Genomic DNA, 17681 nt, shown 5'->3' on the forward strand with positions numbered 1-17681 from the left:
AATGGCGGAGAATTAATACAATTAATCACAGGTGTCGCCAGTATCGGTCTAAAGAGGAATTTCTTTGACGAATACGTTCGTGGCTATCTCTTTCCGGACTGTCGAATATCTCATGCGTTTTTCACCGACTAGATCATGGAATTCGTGGATCCTACGAATATTCCGATAAGTCTGTACTGTATCATCTGTGTCCGACATGCAGTGAATCAGCCCTCGGTAAAAAGCTCTCGAGTCCATTGGATCTTTCGTTATTCGATCTCGTTATTATCTCTCGAAAACGACCCGTTTCTCTCTAATACAGTTCCATATCGACTTTTCGTGACATAATTCAACTATTATTTAGACGAATCTAAAATTCACCACCACTCTTCGGCATACTGAAAATTTACGATATCTTTCAAAATACAGTTCATACGTGTTAAGCAAAATTTAATGGAACAGTCATTCCGTGAATTTGGGAAGTGAGTACTTAAATATTTTACGATATATCGATACTGCCGTTAAACTATCGTTAAGTCAAATGATCAAGAATAATTCAACACATGCCTTATGATGACATCGTAGAAAATTTATGTCTCTTTGTTATAGCTCGTCAAATTTTAAAATATATATATTAGCAGGTACAGGCAAAAAGCTGCGATAAATTAATATGTTTTAAATAATTTCGATCAAATTAATCGATATTTATCGATCTATCGAAATATAGATAATACTTCGATAATATTTCGATAACATTTCGATATCATAGAAATTCGATATTTATAATATTCTATATTTATCGATAACTTTGTCAATAGTCACACCAAAATGGAGGCAAATAAATAACATGGCGTTTCTTATCCCCCGGATTCGAAAATAGGGGTACTTTAGCAGTAACGTATCTAGAGGGGGCCGTCATCGACTTAAACGGTTGATCCCGTTATAAATTTCAGATTTGTTACCCGATTGCTCCATATTTCCTCACGGACTAGGCGAGCAGAGAAAGGGCTCTCCCCTAGCCGTGATGTAACAACATCGTAAATTGCACATTGACGTATCACCCGGTTTGGATATTGCGGTGAGTGGCGTTATTTGTCGCCTTGATCTATGCGAATCTTTTCACGCCACTCGTGGAAAACACTGGGGACCTGTCTCCGAGTAAATGCATTCCACGAATGCTACATTCCATTCGAGACATTGTTGAATTCGACCAGTGTTATTCCAGATAAAATTTAATTTATTATACGCACATTTTTTCGAAAAATTTGTAAAACATTATAACAATGTTGTGCAAACATTATAACACGAGTAGCAAGAAAAAGATTTCAAGATCGTGTCAGTAAAATTAGAAAATGATTCGACAGTACGTACCATATTCGTGATCAATGCTTAAAGCAGATATGGACCGTGGTGGCGCTAGTGAGTTAAACCGCTAGAGAGGAGAACCGGCTTAAGACTGTCGAAACTTACTTTTGAAAGGGTAAATAACAACTGTCTGTAATTATTATATCACAAATTCTAAAACACTTTGGATATATATTCACACTCAGGTACGTATACTTAAAAATTTACGAATAATTTTATTTATATACATGGTGAATTTATCTTGAAAAATATTAATTTTTTCGATATAATACTTAAATCATTTCTGACGAAGAACTGCAAGTTGTAACTTCACGCTAATTCTTTCCATCCTCAATAGTAACTGAAACCAACCTAGTTGTTAAACTCAATCACTATACTCTTAATAAATCACGTTTATAAACTACGATAATTTCTAATTCCACTCAATACGTTATTTTTAAATTTTCTAATAGAAACCTGTCGATGTTTCGTCTCGTCCAAATCAGCTGGCAAAGAGCTACCATGCGAGTATTTAATTAGCTCTTGAAAGTTTCTTCACCGAAAGAACCGTTTTTGACCGTGGGTTTCACCGGACCCACCATCGGTCAACTCGAGACCAAAGAGACACTGGAAGCATTATCGGATGATTCCAGTCGGAAGCAATCAGCTGGAAATTTATAGATAACCACGAGTGCCGCAATCGAGACAGAGACGTCTTCCCCCTCGACCCGAAACGAACTATCTGCGAACAAAAATAACGTAGAAACGTCGACTTACGACTTTCCATTACCACTAGCAAAGCCCCCACTCGCGTCTGAAGTCTTACAGAAATCCACGACGATGTTCCTCAACCTGTTACCCGTTCTAACCTCTCAAACGGGGCGTTCGCTTATCGAAAGTGCCATCTGTGAGCGGTGCGGAGAACTAGCGAAGCCGAATTAAATCATCACGCGCACAGTAGAGACGAAATGTTAAAACTTGTACCTGACTCGATTATTAAATAATAAAGAACGTGAAAATAAATGTCCCTAGATAAACAAACAAAGAAACAATTTATAGGGAAAATGATTTTATCATTTATAATTTTATCGAAGAGTATAATCAGTGTAAAGATATCGTGTCATCATGGCGACAATAGAAAGACAACAATTTTTTAATGATTTTGACATTGAAATAACAACGTGGAAAACACCAATATTAAAATTTATATTAAATTGTTTATGTTGACATTGCAAATATTTTTGTTTTATTTTATACGGGCCTTAAGAGCCATAAGTGAAAGAGCGATGCAATTAAAATGTCAGAAAAGTCAAAATTGACAGATCTGTAAAAAATAATGTAATTTAAGATACATGTAAGATCTTTGTAGTTACATATATAACATATTTCATTTTCACTAATTGTTACAGTCTTTCAATTACTCTCTGAGTTTATATCCAGTTTATTTAGAAATAAATTTAACTTATTTTTTATTTCAAATTCATAATAAAGTAAAAAAATACAGACAACTATAAACGCGAATACTAAATCGAAAAACATGGAAATTCATCGACGAACGATTAAAGGATTTATAAAAAAAAAAGAGAGAAAAAAGTTTGAATTGACGAAATAAATCGCTTCCGACGATAAAAAGGTTAATTGATTCCAAGTCCAGGCGCCATTTTGAAGCGCTTAGAGTTTACCAGCCACGTTTGTCCGCTCTCAATCGGACGTTCTAATTATTTCGTGGTCAGAGGAATCTAACTTCCGGGATGATTGATCTTGCCCCGACGACACTCCTTTTGTGCTGAATTCTACCGGGAAATGTCCAGAGTCGGGTCAGCCGGCAGCTCGCAGTGCTACCAACTTGCCGCATTAAATTAGAGCGGGACTTTAATTAATTAGTCGTCATAAAGGATAATCCGTCTTTATACGCATTGAGGCAACCGTGCGGCCGAGATTTCGCTATATGTATTTAACTGCTTCGAAAATTAGAAATGCATAAATTCGTGCACAGTCCTGTACCTCGCCCACGTAGTTAGCCAACCTGGCGCTAGAGGCGATAGAGCAAAACGCGAGCATTAAAATATCATTTTCCCAAAATGTTTCATTTTTTATTTTTCACTTCGTCTTTACTTTATTTTTTTTTCCTCTCTCTGATAAAACTATGATCAGATTCCTGTATATATGTATATTTTTTTAAAATATAAAATCGTTATAAAAAAAAAAAAAAAATGGAGTTTCCAAGCTGCGTGTAATACATTTTTAACCCACTTTCTGGTTTGTTTCTACCATTTAACCGGAAATTTGATCTTTCAGCTGGAAATAAAATTCGCAAACGCGATAAAAGTCTCCCGTGATGGCACGTTTCTATGACGCGAAAATGAACTACGGTAATTCCGTTTTTAAAAGCAACGAGAAATTAACCAAAGCGATTCTGAGGTGTAAGCAGCGTAAATGAGCAGTATCGGTTGACACGTTTGGTTAATCGATAATCCGTGCATGCCTTACTCGCGGTCTCATCAATAATCCTATATAATCCAAGGCAATTCGAGTATTATAAGGTTAATTATAACATTAGCATTAGATATTCATACGACGATCGAATTTACAATCTTATAATCGGATTTTGAAAATGCGCTAATTATTCTGCCACATTTCGACATGATACATGGATGGCTTGTAAAATTTGAATAAAATTAATGCACGTAAAATGCAAAGCGAACTGAAATTTAATTATCGAGTTTCGAAGCTACTACATAGATAGGAAAGTTCCAGCTCGTGATTACCCTGCAAATCAGCAGATAAATTTTCGCCCGATTCTGATTCGTTATATTCGACTGTGGTTATAATTTACTTCGAAATAATGGTAATGGTAGCATAAGGTTAAAAGAAATAACAAAAAACAGTCCAATGGCGGGACGTGACCACGATAACGGCCAAAAATAGATGAATACGTGTGAGGTGGAGAGAGTGTTGTTTGTTTTATGAGTGTCTGTTTTCAAGCTAAAGCATTGGGAGAAGGGGACTCGCCGGCAGTTGCTTGCAGAAGTGTGAATGCGTGTGTTTGGAAAACAATTCGAACGAAGAACGTTACAGGCTTCGATCATTCCACGCTAGAACGTCGCGGAGTGCAGTGACTGTAGAGTGAGAACGCGTAGAGGGCAGCACGGTTCGATTATGCCACGGAAACTTAACCCTTTGCACTCGACGATTTTTTGACTAGAGAAGAGTATAAATTCGTCAATTGTGAATATCTCTTGCCATAACAGATCTATACATTGGTTATTCTAGAGTTGCTGTGGAATTTAAATCATCGGTGAACAAATTAATCCAACAACTACATTACTGTGACGATGGCTGTACTCAGCACCGTATTGCCCTCTCTACTAAAATACTGACGATACCTTTTTCAGCAGTAAATATAGAATTATATAATAATAGAATTGTGGAATTATTTGATTTCGATACCTCGCTCACTATTACATTAAATTTGATATATTAATTAATATCGACCTTCCAAATTTTATGAAATGGCGACTGAAGCTCGCCTCTTGAGTGCAAAGGGTTAAAACCACGAAACTAAGTAGGGCATAATAATTATAAATGTACTTACAAATTTAATTCGAGCATTAAACGAACCCAGATAAAATCATGGAATAATATTTTATCGTAATATTTAATTTTAATTTCATTAAATAACAACGGGAAATTTTTTCTACGAAAAAGTTAAAGTACTGAATGTGACGCAAAGGCCGTAATTCCCTAGAACAGTGAAGCCCTCCTATTTCTGATACATGTGCATTTCTCAGTGACACATTTAAGTTGAATCTCATATATGTGAATTCTATAATCAATTGTGTAATTTTGGAAAGATTTTTTCGACAGTTCTTTTTTTTATTGATTGAAAGCTGTTGTTGGATGACTAACGGCTGATAAACGCAGACCAATTTCAGAGTCCAAATACAATTGACACTACTTTCACTAAGGGTCAATGGTCATCTTCACCCCGCCAAAAACTAACATTATATAAGCACTCACAAAATTCGCGAAAGGTCAGTTTCAGTTTCAGTTTCAGTTTGAATTTTTTCCTCTCCGTCGACTTGTATTTTTCCAACGTAGCCTTGTTGCTAGAACCCGTGTTGTATATTGAAATCCGAGTTCCAACAATATAGTGGATATATAAGAAAATTTCCGTTCCACGTTTCCTTCGTAATGCTTCACCACAGACCACTCACGAGTTAGTGCTTAGCGAAGGTGCTATAGCGAAATGAACTTCCGGTCCGTTAAAGATTCGAGGAAAGAAAAAAGCCGACGTCTGACTGTGCCGAGTGAAGCAGCCACTCTGAGAGAAAATTTGATCCTTTTACAGCGGAGAAGAACAACGGCCGATAATCCGTTCAAGTAATGATCCTTTTTCCCGGTGCGATCAAAGCACAGATGATGGATAGATGGTTCCAACTTCCGGAGTTAACGCGGCCTAACTCGTGCCGCCGTTACGCCTCAAGCTTCTTCCGACGGCCAGAGATTTTAATTGGTAACAAATGGGACGAAAGAGTGAATTTAATAATTTAAGTATGAAAGTATCTTGAAATTATCACTGCTCGCGTTTCAATCCAATTTGACAGCCTTCGTGATACACATTAGAATTTTTTCTTCAACTAATATTAGAATTATTAACCCAAATAATAATTGCCTTTCGAATTTTTCGTTTTTAGGTAATTAGGTGATTAATAATAATTACAGGAGGCCTATTACGTTAAATAAAAGATCGCAATTATCGCGGGGAAAGAAAGAAAATAAATCGCTTAACTGTCGAGACCCCAAGCCCACCAACAGATGCTTAATACTAGGTTCACGGACGCTATCTGTATACCTATTTTTAAAGACACCTGGCAAATTGACAGGTAAAGGAAACCACGTGCCTTTTTTTTCTTAATGATTAGTCTAATTTAAAAGCAATTATATATGTGGGATTGGAATAAGTACGGCTGTAAGGAAGAATGCCAAGTGTGTTTGGGCTTAGGATGAAAGTGACCGCGTGCAAGCGAATTAACTGCAAAGAATGTTTATGGTAAAATCGAGCGAAAGTTTAGGGATGCGTCTAGAGTGATTGAAGTACCTGGCCCACGGAGGTTGCGTGAGAAAGGGGCATGATTGGAAAGGAAAGCCTGGGTATGGAAAAGGACAGAATGGATGCTTTAAATAAGGGTGCGAAGGCGCGGGCAGCTCCAGTCTCCACAGTCTCCAGAACAGTCATGAACAGTCTACAGTCTTTAAGAGTTCTTAGCCCTTTCGCTACCAGCGTCACATGTACGTGACGACCTGATTTTCTTATCTGAGCCCGGCGTCACAAATATGTGACGGGTGCTCATTATCCTTTTGATCAAATGTGTCACATAAGGGGGTACCAAAGGAATTATCTATCTATAGCCCAGTGTCACTTATGTGTGTCGGCTTGTAAAATTGCTAATTTCACTTAGTTAGAACGTTATAGATACATCCCACAAAAATAAATAACAATTGGTATCATATTTAAGTAATACGACGTCTAGGCTGTGGTGGCGGTTCTTCTTCTGAGACTCTGTAGCGAAAGGATTAAGCTAGTGTCTAAGAGTATGTCGGTAAGAAGTCAAAGACGAACGTGCCCATAGCGAATCCCTCTTGTTTCATAGCCGTCAATCTAGGTATAAGCTTATCTTATTCTATCAAGAAGTAAAACAGAGCTATTTTAGCCAATCCACCCAAACCGATCACTACATATATATATTATATTAACAGTCTTAATATAAGTTAACACGTTGAGTGCGGCGCCGATTTTGCTATACTTCCCGCTCAGACGGCAGCTAGCGAGCACTTGATGCCCAGCGCTCAAGTATACCGAAGGGTATGAGCAAAAGATTACTTTGTTTCACTTTGTCGTTTGGACTGTGAGAATGGTACAGCCAATGCACAAATATACAAATTATAAGCAGAAGATAATGGGGTGGGGAATGCCAGAAAGGCAAAAAGGCGATCACCAAGAAACGATCAGTCGAAAAAAGCCACGGAAGTGTAAAGATTTACTTCAGCAGAGGGAATTAAATTTTTACAATATATTAATTGTCACTGATAACTTAACCCTTGACAATGCCAGTCTTACGCACCGATGATGATCAAACGAAAAATTCGCTGTCAGTTCCTAGAATCCACACCGTCCAAACGAAAAGTCTACTGTCAGTCCCTAGGGACTGACGCCGCCTGAACGGAAAGTTCACTGTCAGTCCCTAGAGACTGACGTAGCACTCAACGTGTTAACTAAATGTGTTACTATCGTATAATTAGAGCAACCCTTCCGTCAAATTGACGGGTTCTGTAAATCTAGTGTTAACAAAATTGACTTATTCGATAAAATACACTCGTTTCGCATGTTATCGGATTCGAGGCATTCGACAGATTGGAAATACTTGAAGATAGGTCGCGGAAGTGTCAGCATTCTGGCGCTTTTATCGTCGGATCGAACGCGAATCGCGATCGTTTCGCAGCTAGGTTCTCCGTTGCAGCGCCACCCTTAAATGCGATGCCACATCTTTGAAAGTGGGTCTATCCGGGTATTTGTACGGTAAGGTTCGCACGGTATTTGCGGTATTGCAGCACGCGTCAAAGAGAAATTGAAACGCCGAGCGTAAACCACATTAGTCGTGTATGACTCATCAGCGTAGCTGTAATACATACTGCCTTCGCGTTGTTAAATAAACCTAATTCCAGCCATCAAATATTGAAGGCTGCCACGAACTTCTACGATCCGATGCTTGCCAGCTACGTAAATTCTTTGAATTAGGAATGAGCGTAACACAGAGGGATCTCGCGCTATTGACTTTTCTTCAATGCGTTTCCATTATTCCTGTAACTTTCACGTTTCGTCGCTTATTTTCGCCCTCCATTCCATCAGAACCCACGGATGTTTGCGCAGCTTTTGAATCACAAAAGCTCGCAAAAATTACGTTCAATTTCTTGTTCGAGGGTTTACATTGCGGCTGTTTTTCGAGCGAGTGTTATTGCAGACTTCAAAGCAAGCTTGAGGAAAAGTAACGGGACCTCGTAATTCCGCTCATCCTGCGTTTACTTTTTATTTATACCTTTCCTTCCTTTCCGATATAGCTTAAATTCTTATCGTTCGATCGCCTAAGAATACTACTCTTCCGTAAAAGCCTTGGAAATATCCTTTGCCTTTACATGGCAATAGTTTCCAAACGGGAGAGGTCCGTCTAACAGACATGTTTTCCTACTTTTCCGTTGGACTAAGTCCACTCGTCGAGATGCGCGCGCACAAGAAGCTATGGCGGACGTACAGTCACCTCTTCTTTTGTAGATTACGTTCCTTCGAACGACGACGAACAGCGAACCGTTGTATCTCTATAGCCAAACATTCCAAATCGTCTGTATGCAGTAGCGTTTGGTTATAAATCAAGTTGGACAGCCGACAGTTAAAATCTCGCAAAGATGGCGGAGTTTTTTTCTCCAGCGACGGTTGAAACCTGACACTTCGACGTGACATCGCTGAGAAAAGAATTCGACTCTTTCTAATTTTGTGGTAATAATCGGATTTATAAAATTGAACCTTTAACCCTTTGCACTCGACGATTTTTTGGCTAGAGAAGAGTAGAAATTCAAAGATTCTCTACTAAAAAACTGACGATACTTTTTTGAGCAGTAAATAAAGAATTGAATAATAATAGAATTGTAGAATTATTTGACTTCGATACTTCGCACACTGTTGCATTACATTAAATTTGATATATTAATTAATATCGATCTTCCAAATTTTATGAAATGGCGACTGAAGCTCACCTCTCGAGTGCAAAGGGTCAACTTTGATTATATTTTATTTCCTTGCGGTACAAATGCGCGGAGGCTTGAGTCTTCTGAGATGCATGATGCAGACGGTGGATTGTCCAAAAAAGGGTCCCGTCGAACGCTTCAGCCAGGGTTTTATAGGACCCATGACGACCCATTGCGTCACTTAGTCCTGCTTCGAAAACTGATAAGCTTGATGGTTTCTCGAAGCAAACGTACTTAGATCCCTATGCAGGGTGACGCCATCCAAATAAAGACTCCTCTCAATTTTTACGTCATCTTTGTAAAGCGATATCGATGTATCGTTTGAGTTAAAACGAGTCCAATCGCGATATAAATCGGATTAATTTTAATCATATTTGTAATAAAATACTATAATAAAATAACAAAATGCTAAATTGAGACACTGAATGGTGAATCCAAATCCAAAATCCTTGAATTCGATTGCAACTAAATCCTCAAAAACCTTTTAAGAAATTACGAACGACGCGTCTACTCGAATCGAGTTCTATGCACCGAGAAAGAGAACTAAAGATCGGGATAACGACTTGAAAGAACTGAAGTTTAGGAAAGCTGTTAGTAAGGAGGAAAAGAAGAAAGTTGGAGGTACGAATTTCCCAAGAACGTATTTCCACGTTTATTCGCAACGTATATACATACAGCGACAACTCGACGCGGCGAAGCTGGACTAGTTGCGTAAACAAAGGATAGAGCGCGCAACAGTCGCGTTCGAAGTTCGACGCGCGGCGGGCACATACATATAATATTTCGAACCTTGTCTCTTCTAATTGCGTCGAATGTATATTCATAAGCATCCGCGAATATCTGCTGATTCAACGTAGTTGAAGTCGAGTTTGTCGAAAACTCGAAAAACAAAAAGAATCATCATCGAATGAATCGCGAAAAAGGTCCAGGTGTTACATACGTCTAGGTAACGGTAACGTAAATAACAATAAGTTTATCAAATTTTTTAACACGTTTTGTGCCAAGCCGTTTTTGACCGACATGATCTTCAAGTCATTTATTGTTTTGACTAAAAATTGATATATTATCGCACAATATGTCATTACATCGTCGATCCATGAGTAATTAGCTTGTTTAGAGTAGTTATCACACCGTGCACCATCTATGGTACACGTGGCGCTGCGATCAGTTCGACTGTAAAGGTCAGTCAGTTCGAAAATTTTCGATTAGCAAAAAGAACTAGAAAACTAGTGACATTTTGCAGCCCGAATAATCCATTTTTATGCATCCCTTGCTTCAAAAAAGTGGACCATTACGTGTAATTAATAATTATCGTATATATAACAATTACAACTTTGATTATATTTTATTTCCTTGCGGTACAAATGCGCGGAGGCTTGAGTCTTCTGAGATGCATGATGCAGACGGTGGATTGTCCAAAAAAGGGTCCCGTCGAACGCTTCAGCCAGGGTTTTATAGGACCCATGACGACCCATTGCGTCACTTAGTCCTGCTTCGAAAACTGATAAGCTTGATGGTTTCTCGAAGCAAACGTACTTAGATCCCTATGCAGGGTGACGCCATCCAAATAAAGACTCCTCTCAATTTTTACGTCATCTTTGTAAAGCGATATCGATGTATCGTTTGAGTTAAAACGAGTCCAATCGCGATATAAATCGGATTAATTTTAATCATATTTGTAATAAAATACTATAATAAAATAACAAAATGCTAAATTGAGACACTGAATGGTGAATCCAAATCCAAAATCCTTGAATTCGATTGCAACTAAATCCTCAAAAACCTTTTAAGAAATTACGAACGACGCGTCTACTCGAATCGAGTTCTATGCACCGAGAAAGAGAACTAAAGATCGGGATAACGACTTGAAAGAACTGAAGTTTAGGAAAGCTGTTAGTAAGGAGGAAAAGAAGAAAGTTGGAGGTACGAATTTCCCAAGAACGTATTTCCACGTTTATTCGCAACGTATATACATACAGCGACAACTCGACGCGGCGAAGCTGGACTAGTTGCGTAAACAAAGGATAGAGCGCGCAACAGTCGCGTTCGAAGTTCGACGCGCGGCGGGCACATACATATAATATTTCGAACCTTGTCTCTTCTAATTGCGTCGAATGTATATTCATAAGCATCCGCGAATATCTGCTGATTCAACGTAGTTGAAGTCGAGTTTGTCGAAAACTCGAAAAACAAAAAGAATCATCATCGAATGAATCGCGAAAAAGGTCCAGGTGTTACATACGTCTAGGTAACGGTAACGTAAATAACAATAAGTTTATCAAATTTTTTAACACGTTTTGTGCCAAGCCGTTTTTGACCGACATGATCTTCAAGTCATTTATTGTTTTGACTAAAAATTGATATATTATCGCACAATATGTCATTACATCGTCGATCCATGAGTAATTAGCTTGTTTAGAGTAGTTATCACACCGTGCACCATCTATGGTACACGTGGCGCTGCGATCAGTTCGACTGTAAAGGTCAGTCAGTTCGAAAATTTTCGATTAGCAAAAAGAACTAGAAAACTAGTGACATTTTGCAGCCCGAATAATCCATTTTTATGCATCCCTTGCTTCAAAAAAGTGGACCATTACGTGTAATTAATAATTATCGTATATATAACAATTAAACAAATTTATGTGCTTTGTTCTATACTGCATTTCCTATAATGCCTCATTTTATTACTAGAAATATATTTTTTTCAGAATTAAATTTGTCATTAAACATGTTTTCAGTGCATTAAATAAATATGTCTGCGTGTACCATTCATGGTACAACAAAATGGTACAGGTGGCACGGAACGTGTTAAACAAACTCTTCTCCTTGTATTAAAAATATGATTAGATAATATGCTGCACCAAAAAGTTAGATGCAAAGCCGACACGGTGTCGACCTCATCTAAGGCCGGCTATTCCAGGGAGTGGTGGGAGTAGTGGAACAAAGGTGGGGATCTCGAGCATGGGTTAGTGGAATATCAGTGTGAGGTCCCGGCAGGCACCGTTACCGTTGAACGAGGGACCGTGCTTCGAGGGTTAATGGCGACGTTGCTGTATCGGGCAAGACTCGCAAACGTATATTCGTCATTTCCTGTAATTCATGGACGGAACCTTGGCGAAATTAAATAACCCCCGGTGTGTAAACTATGGTCCTATTTGCGATAAATGCTTGGAGCTCTAACATAGTTACAAACGTCGCATCATCGTGTCATTACATCGTACGCAGTCGATGAGAGAGCAGACGTTGTTGCGGTAAATAGTGGCTGGATATTGCGATCGTGATACGCGATATCGGGCCGATACTGAGCGAACACGCACCGAACGTAACTACAACTTTCGGATAAACGTGTTTACCGCCGGCAAATGTCGGGTTTGCTTTGGAAATCGAGAACGCCATATCGTGTGCCCATCCTTTGCCTTCCTAAGCTGATCTCGCCTATCCGTGCGTTCCAGGGTACGTATAACCTCAATTTTTGAATCTCTTTATTTTACGTAATTTCCATTTCGAAATTCGCGTGCGCGGCAATTTGGCGAATAATAAAAATTTACAGCAACGGAAACGGAATAGGTATATACGTAAAAGGGAAATCCGGTATTTGTTTTATTTATCGATTCACAGTTTAATGGACCGCGATATACCCAGAGCCGTGGAGATTTCTAAAATTTATTCGAGTAACACTCTTTGAAGGGTCCTTGCGGCTATCGGTGGAAATTGTTTCGAAAAAGGGCAAACAGAACGCGTACAATTTAGTGAGCTGGCAGTTTCAATATTTATGAGTAACGAGTTTATCCTCTTTAGAGAAAGGGCCTCTTTGAAGGTTGTAGCAACACCCACGACGAATGGCAACGAAATCAAATAGAAAGAAGTTTACCTGACACGTTTCTGTTTACCAACATTGCATATATGCATGCATGCAGGCTCACATGAAATGTTATCTTTTCGTGCAGAATTTTCGCCACCGACGCAATGCACATTATATTAGCAAGCAGGTAAACAAAATTTTTTTTTTAAATCCACGAACAACTCTATACATTATAGTGAGTCATGACCAAAATCGTACACTAGATGTGAAAATATGTTCCATTCGAAAACTGTGAGACGTTTTCTGCAATGTATTATAGTAACTTCATTTTTTTGTGTTAAACAATGTTCATTTCTTTTGTCATTATTACACAATGAATATAGATATATTTACAATATATATCCACCTTATTCCTTTTTCGAAATTATTCCCAAACTTCACTTTTCGAATGAAACATATTTTCATACGTGCACGATTTTGGCTGTGACCCGCTGTGTACTGTGCGTTCGAGAAAAGAAGGCACAGCGTGCTTACATCCCCACGGTTGCTTAAACTCCGCGGACACGCCCATGATCACAAGCAGTGGCCGGTATTGGTCGAAAACAGTGACCGATGATTGTCGTCACCATCTTCGGCCAATAGCGGCCATTGCCTGTGATCGTGGGATTGTCCGCGAAGTTTAAGCAACCGTGAGGATGCAAACACGCTGTGCCTTCTTTTCTCGAACGCACTATACATGCACTATACGTTCTCCTGCTATTTTTCGCAGTTCTCCGGGACAGTGTCGATTCTTAAAATTTCGGTCGACTTCAAAAACCTTTCGATATTTACCAAACGAGGAATAATCGCGACTGGGTAGTGGTGGTGGGGATGGAGTCGGCATTGTAAAAAGTTCGGCAAGCGGAATATTCGGTTCGACGAGCTCGTTGTCGTGCAGATAGTACACATGTAGGTACACGAGTGTTTTTTAAAGCGGCCGTGGTGGCGCTCGTGTGGTCGCGTTGTTAGCTGACCGCAACAACATTTGCAAAGTCGCCAGGGATCATTGTTTTCTGCAATGCGTTTTTATGTGTCCGTGGCGAGCCACGCCCGCACACCAGTTAACGTTAGTTTCCACTTTCTGATTTCTCGCGCCCTCTACCCCCACCCCGGCGCGCTTTTGCCGCGCTGTGCCAGCGTTGCGCCAACGTTGCCACCGTTTCCAACGGTTTCCAGTGTTTCCAACGTTGCCCAGCGTGCATCCAGCAGGCTACCAAGCTTTTACGAAAATTCTATGACACGCGAATCACTGGCGCGCGGACAAAGTGTTCCGCGCATGGAACCAACCTAGCTACTTCAAAAAAGAACTGCTTCTGGATTTTTTAATTACGTTTAGCACTGGCTCTCGTGGTAAAAACCTGACTGCTGGTATTACGGCGCCGTTTCCGAGCCGTGAAATCGCTCTGTTGATTTTTCGGATCGAGTAAGAAGCTTTATCGAATGGCTGTAAAGTTTGTTTACAGGGTGCACGGGGAAAGTGCAGGTCTTACGAAGCAATGGAAAATCGACTGACAATGACCTCGGTGATAGGTAAGAAGCTTTATCGAATGGCTGTAAGTTTGTTTACAGAGTGCACGGGGAAAGTGCAGGTCTTACGAAGCAATGGAAAATCGACTGACAATGACCTCGGTGATGATAATAGTTTATCACTCAATTTTTTCTTTTTTTTTTTTCTGTTGCTTGGTATACCGACGAATACTAATAATAAGATTCCTCTTTATTTTAGTGTCATAATGAGTTGCAAAATAAAAATATTTACATATGGGGTAACAAACGCTTTGCAAAATCCTTGCAAATATATATGTGTAAAATGAAAGCATAAAATGAAAAATAAAAAAGGTTAAAAATTTTGTACGAAATGTTCTTTTTTTCAAGCACACTGTTCCTTGCTAACTAAGAGGTTTTATGTACCTACACGTAACAGCCTGTACAGGTCAAAGATGCAAAGTATATAATCCCTTAGCACGGAGAAAAAGGAAACATTAACGGCGGCGATCAATAATTAATCAACTCGCGTGAAAATTTTCATAAAGCCTCGGCATTTCGGGCAAATGCCCGGGGAAAACAGCAAGACTTTCAATTAGTCAATGGGTAGCAAGAAAATTACTTTTGCAAGAATTAACGAGACGATAAAGACTCTGCGTAATGAGAGCAGGTAGTCAACAGTCACTGCCGCAGTTGACCGAACGAAACAAAGGGATTCTAATTAACGAGAGATGAATACAAGAGCATTTTACTTTCAATAAATCCCGCACGCGAACAGGTCGAATAAACAGACCTATGTACCAGGAAGAATCAATGACAAAAAGGTAATTGAACAACCTGTGCATACCTATCGTGCCCAGCTATTTTATTTTCGCTATCGCGGGCGAATTAAGCAACGTGTTAATTTTCCCCTCTATTTCGGGGCCTAATCGATTCTTTATCCCGCACCAAATTCGATTTGGTTCGATAGGAAATGGAATTAAAGAATTTTCCTCCTCCGACTACTTCACTACGGAGTACCGTGGCGTGCAGTTTAACAGGACAGTTTGAAATCTTGAAAGTGATATAGTAAAGGTCTCAGCCTTTAAAACGAACTATTTTTGGATGTAAGCAAGTCAAAACATGGAAACGGATGCCAGGTTTAAGGAGGTTCCAGGATTTTCTCGCAAATCCTCGGTAAACTCTCCGCTTCCTATATACAGAATTTCCAAACTTTCCAATAGTATCCTTGTCTGAGGCAGGGCCTGCTAGGTAGCCTTACCGACGAGTCCCACTAGCAGCAGTGGGGGAAGAACCCCAGCAAGTATTATTATACATCCCACTAGACTTGACGCGATAGTGTATCAGCATTCTTATAGGTCGTAACATTAGAAATTGTTCCTTGGAAGAAGCACTCTTAAAGATTCTGAAGAAATTTTTCATTTCCGATGCCAAAAATGGTCCTTTTTTAACATCCTTCTTTCTAAAATCGATATGTAAGTATATATTACAGAAATACACGTGCATACATATGCACGGAGATCCTTTTAAGCATGGAATAGGATTTTCCCGCCAGGGGCCCCAAGTACAGTAAATCCGCCTCTGTTCCGCTGTACATATAGCTTCTGTTTAGTAACGAGCTCAATGGACAAGAAGGAAACACTTTCTTATCGCGACGCGTCTAAGCGTTTCGGAGTACGTATAAATTGTGCATCGGCTTACCGTGCAACAGTATCGAGAAGAAGAAAATGCAGATCATCTTGGCCAGGGCCGGCGCGCAGCAGCCGCTCCCATTGCCGCCATACCGTAAATCCATTCGCAGCGCCTTCACGGTCCATCGTTTCCGGTACATTTCGCGATACCAGCCTCAAAGTCGTGCCAGCTCGAGTGCAGCGATGTGTCTTTCCTGCCAACAATAAACAGAAATTCACTTCCTGCTCTTGATCGTTGCGAACCTTTCTTGCTTCGTCTCCCTATCGATATAGCCCCCTACAGTTCCCTTTTATTAACCAAAAATTACTTCCATCTGATATTTTTGTCTCCACAAAATTCATCTCTCGAAAATTTTTAGGTTAGGTTTGCTCGAGTATACGTATCGCGTAATAATTCAAAATGGAAGTTATTTTTGTTGCGGTTCACCTTGTGTAACCTTCAATGACCTTTACAGTAGATCGCTATAATGACTTTGAATTTAATTAGCAAAATCGAAATAGAATTTTGGATATGCATGAATAAAAGAGTTACTAACACCCAATTATGGGTCCCATGGGTCACACTTTGTACTGAAACCTTTCTTTTATTATAAAGCTCAAACAAGTTATTCAGGTTGTCTGTGTTAAGTACACCATCTTAGGTATTACTTTAATTGTAATATATATCTATAACAGACTATAGTATACATTGTGTATGATTTATTTAGAAATATTTGATCACCAGCCATTTAATAGAATATCAGATAAAAAATATAAAATAAATGAAACAAAATTTCAAGGGGCCTCGTAAAACGTATACACTGACAATTTAAGACTAGTAATTATTACGTGAAAAATTTGTCATCATACTTGTACGCTCCTGGATATATCGCATAAACTGTATATTTAGTTATATATTATTTCGTATAATTGCTGGTACGTATCGTCTTGTTGATTTTAATTATATCAATTGCACGCGTTTAATAACCTCCATTTTTAATAATGAACAGCTGTTAACAATGCAACGTTTAATGTTCAGTTTAACCGTTGCTGCATCCTGAATATTGTTACACATATTCGTCAGATTGTTAAATTTATTTCGTATTAATCGAAAATAAATACACGCCAATCGAATGTAATAATGGGCATTTGCATAACGCGAACCGTGTAGATTACAACAATATGTACAATAATAATATTTGTTATACAATTTGCAGCTCCGGCCAATAGGGCCGCCAATGGAAAAGCGACGCGACAGCAATTTCACGATGTTTACAATTTCGATTATCTATTCGTGGATTTATTACCGGCCGGTTATTATGCGGCAATAATCAGCCTGTTGTACGAGCGAGTTTGCACGTCTGCGAGGTTAGCCTGCGCGCAAATTGAAATCAATCTCGAATATAACTCTATCGTCGACCGAGTAATCGCTTAAAAGGGTGGCGGCTTTAAACGCGCGCGAAAACTGTTTAGCTTCGTTTCCACGTTTTAAAGCGGCACGCATTTAACCCGAACACTCACCGTCCTTCTCCCCGCTCCCACCAGGAGAATTTATCTCTTCC

General features: G+C 39.2%; 1 protein-coding gene across 1 annotated transcript in view; it reads right to left on the reverse strand.

The window, feature by feature from the left end:
* Nucleotides 1-16280, reverse strand: part of LOC108545183 (junctional adhesion molecule A) — an 83530-nt gene extending 67250 nt beyond the window's left edge. Inside the window, exon 1 of the mRNA XM_017896681.1 lies at nt 16151-16280. Within this exon, the coding sequence (XP_017752170.1) occupies nt 16151-16280 (130 nt within the window). The remainder of the gene's footprint in view (nt 1-16150) is intronic.
* Nucleotides 16281-17681: the final 1401 nt, after the last annotated feature.

This window comes from Eufriesea mexicana, unplaced genomic scaffold (assembly GCF_001483705.2).
Source record: "Eufriesea mexicana isolate 0111107269 unplaced genomic scaffold, ASM148370v2 scaffold320, whole genome shotgun sequence".
Lineage (NCBI taxonomy): Eukaryota > Metazoa > Arthropoda > Insecta > Hymenoptera > Apidae > Eufriesea > Eufriesea mexicana.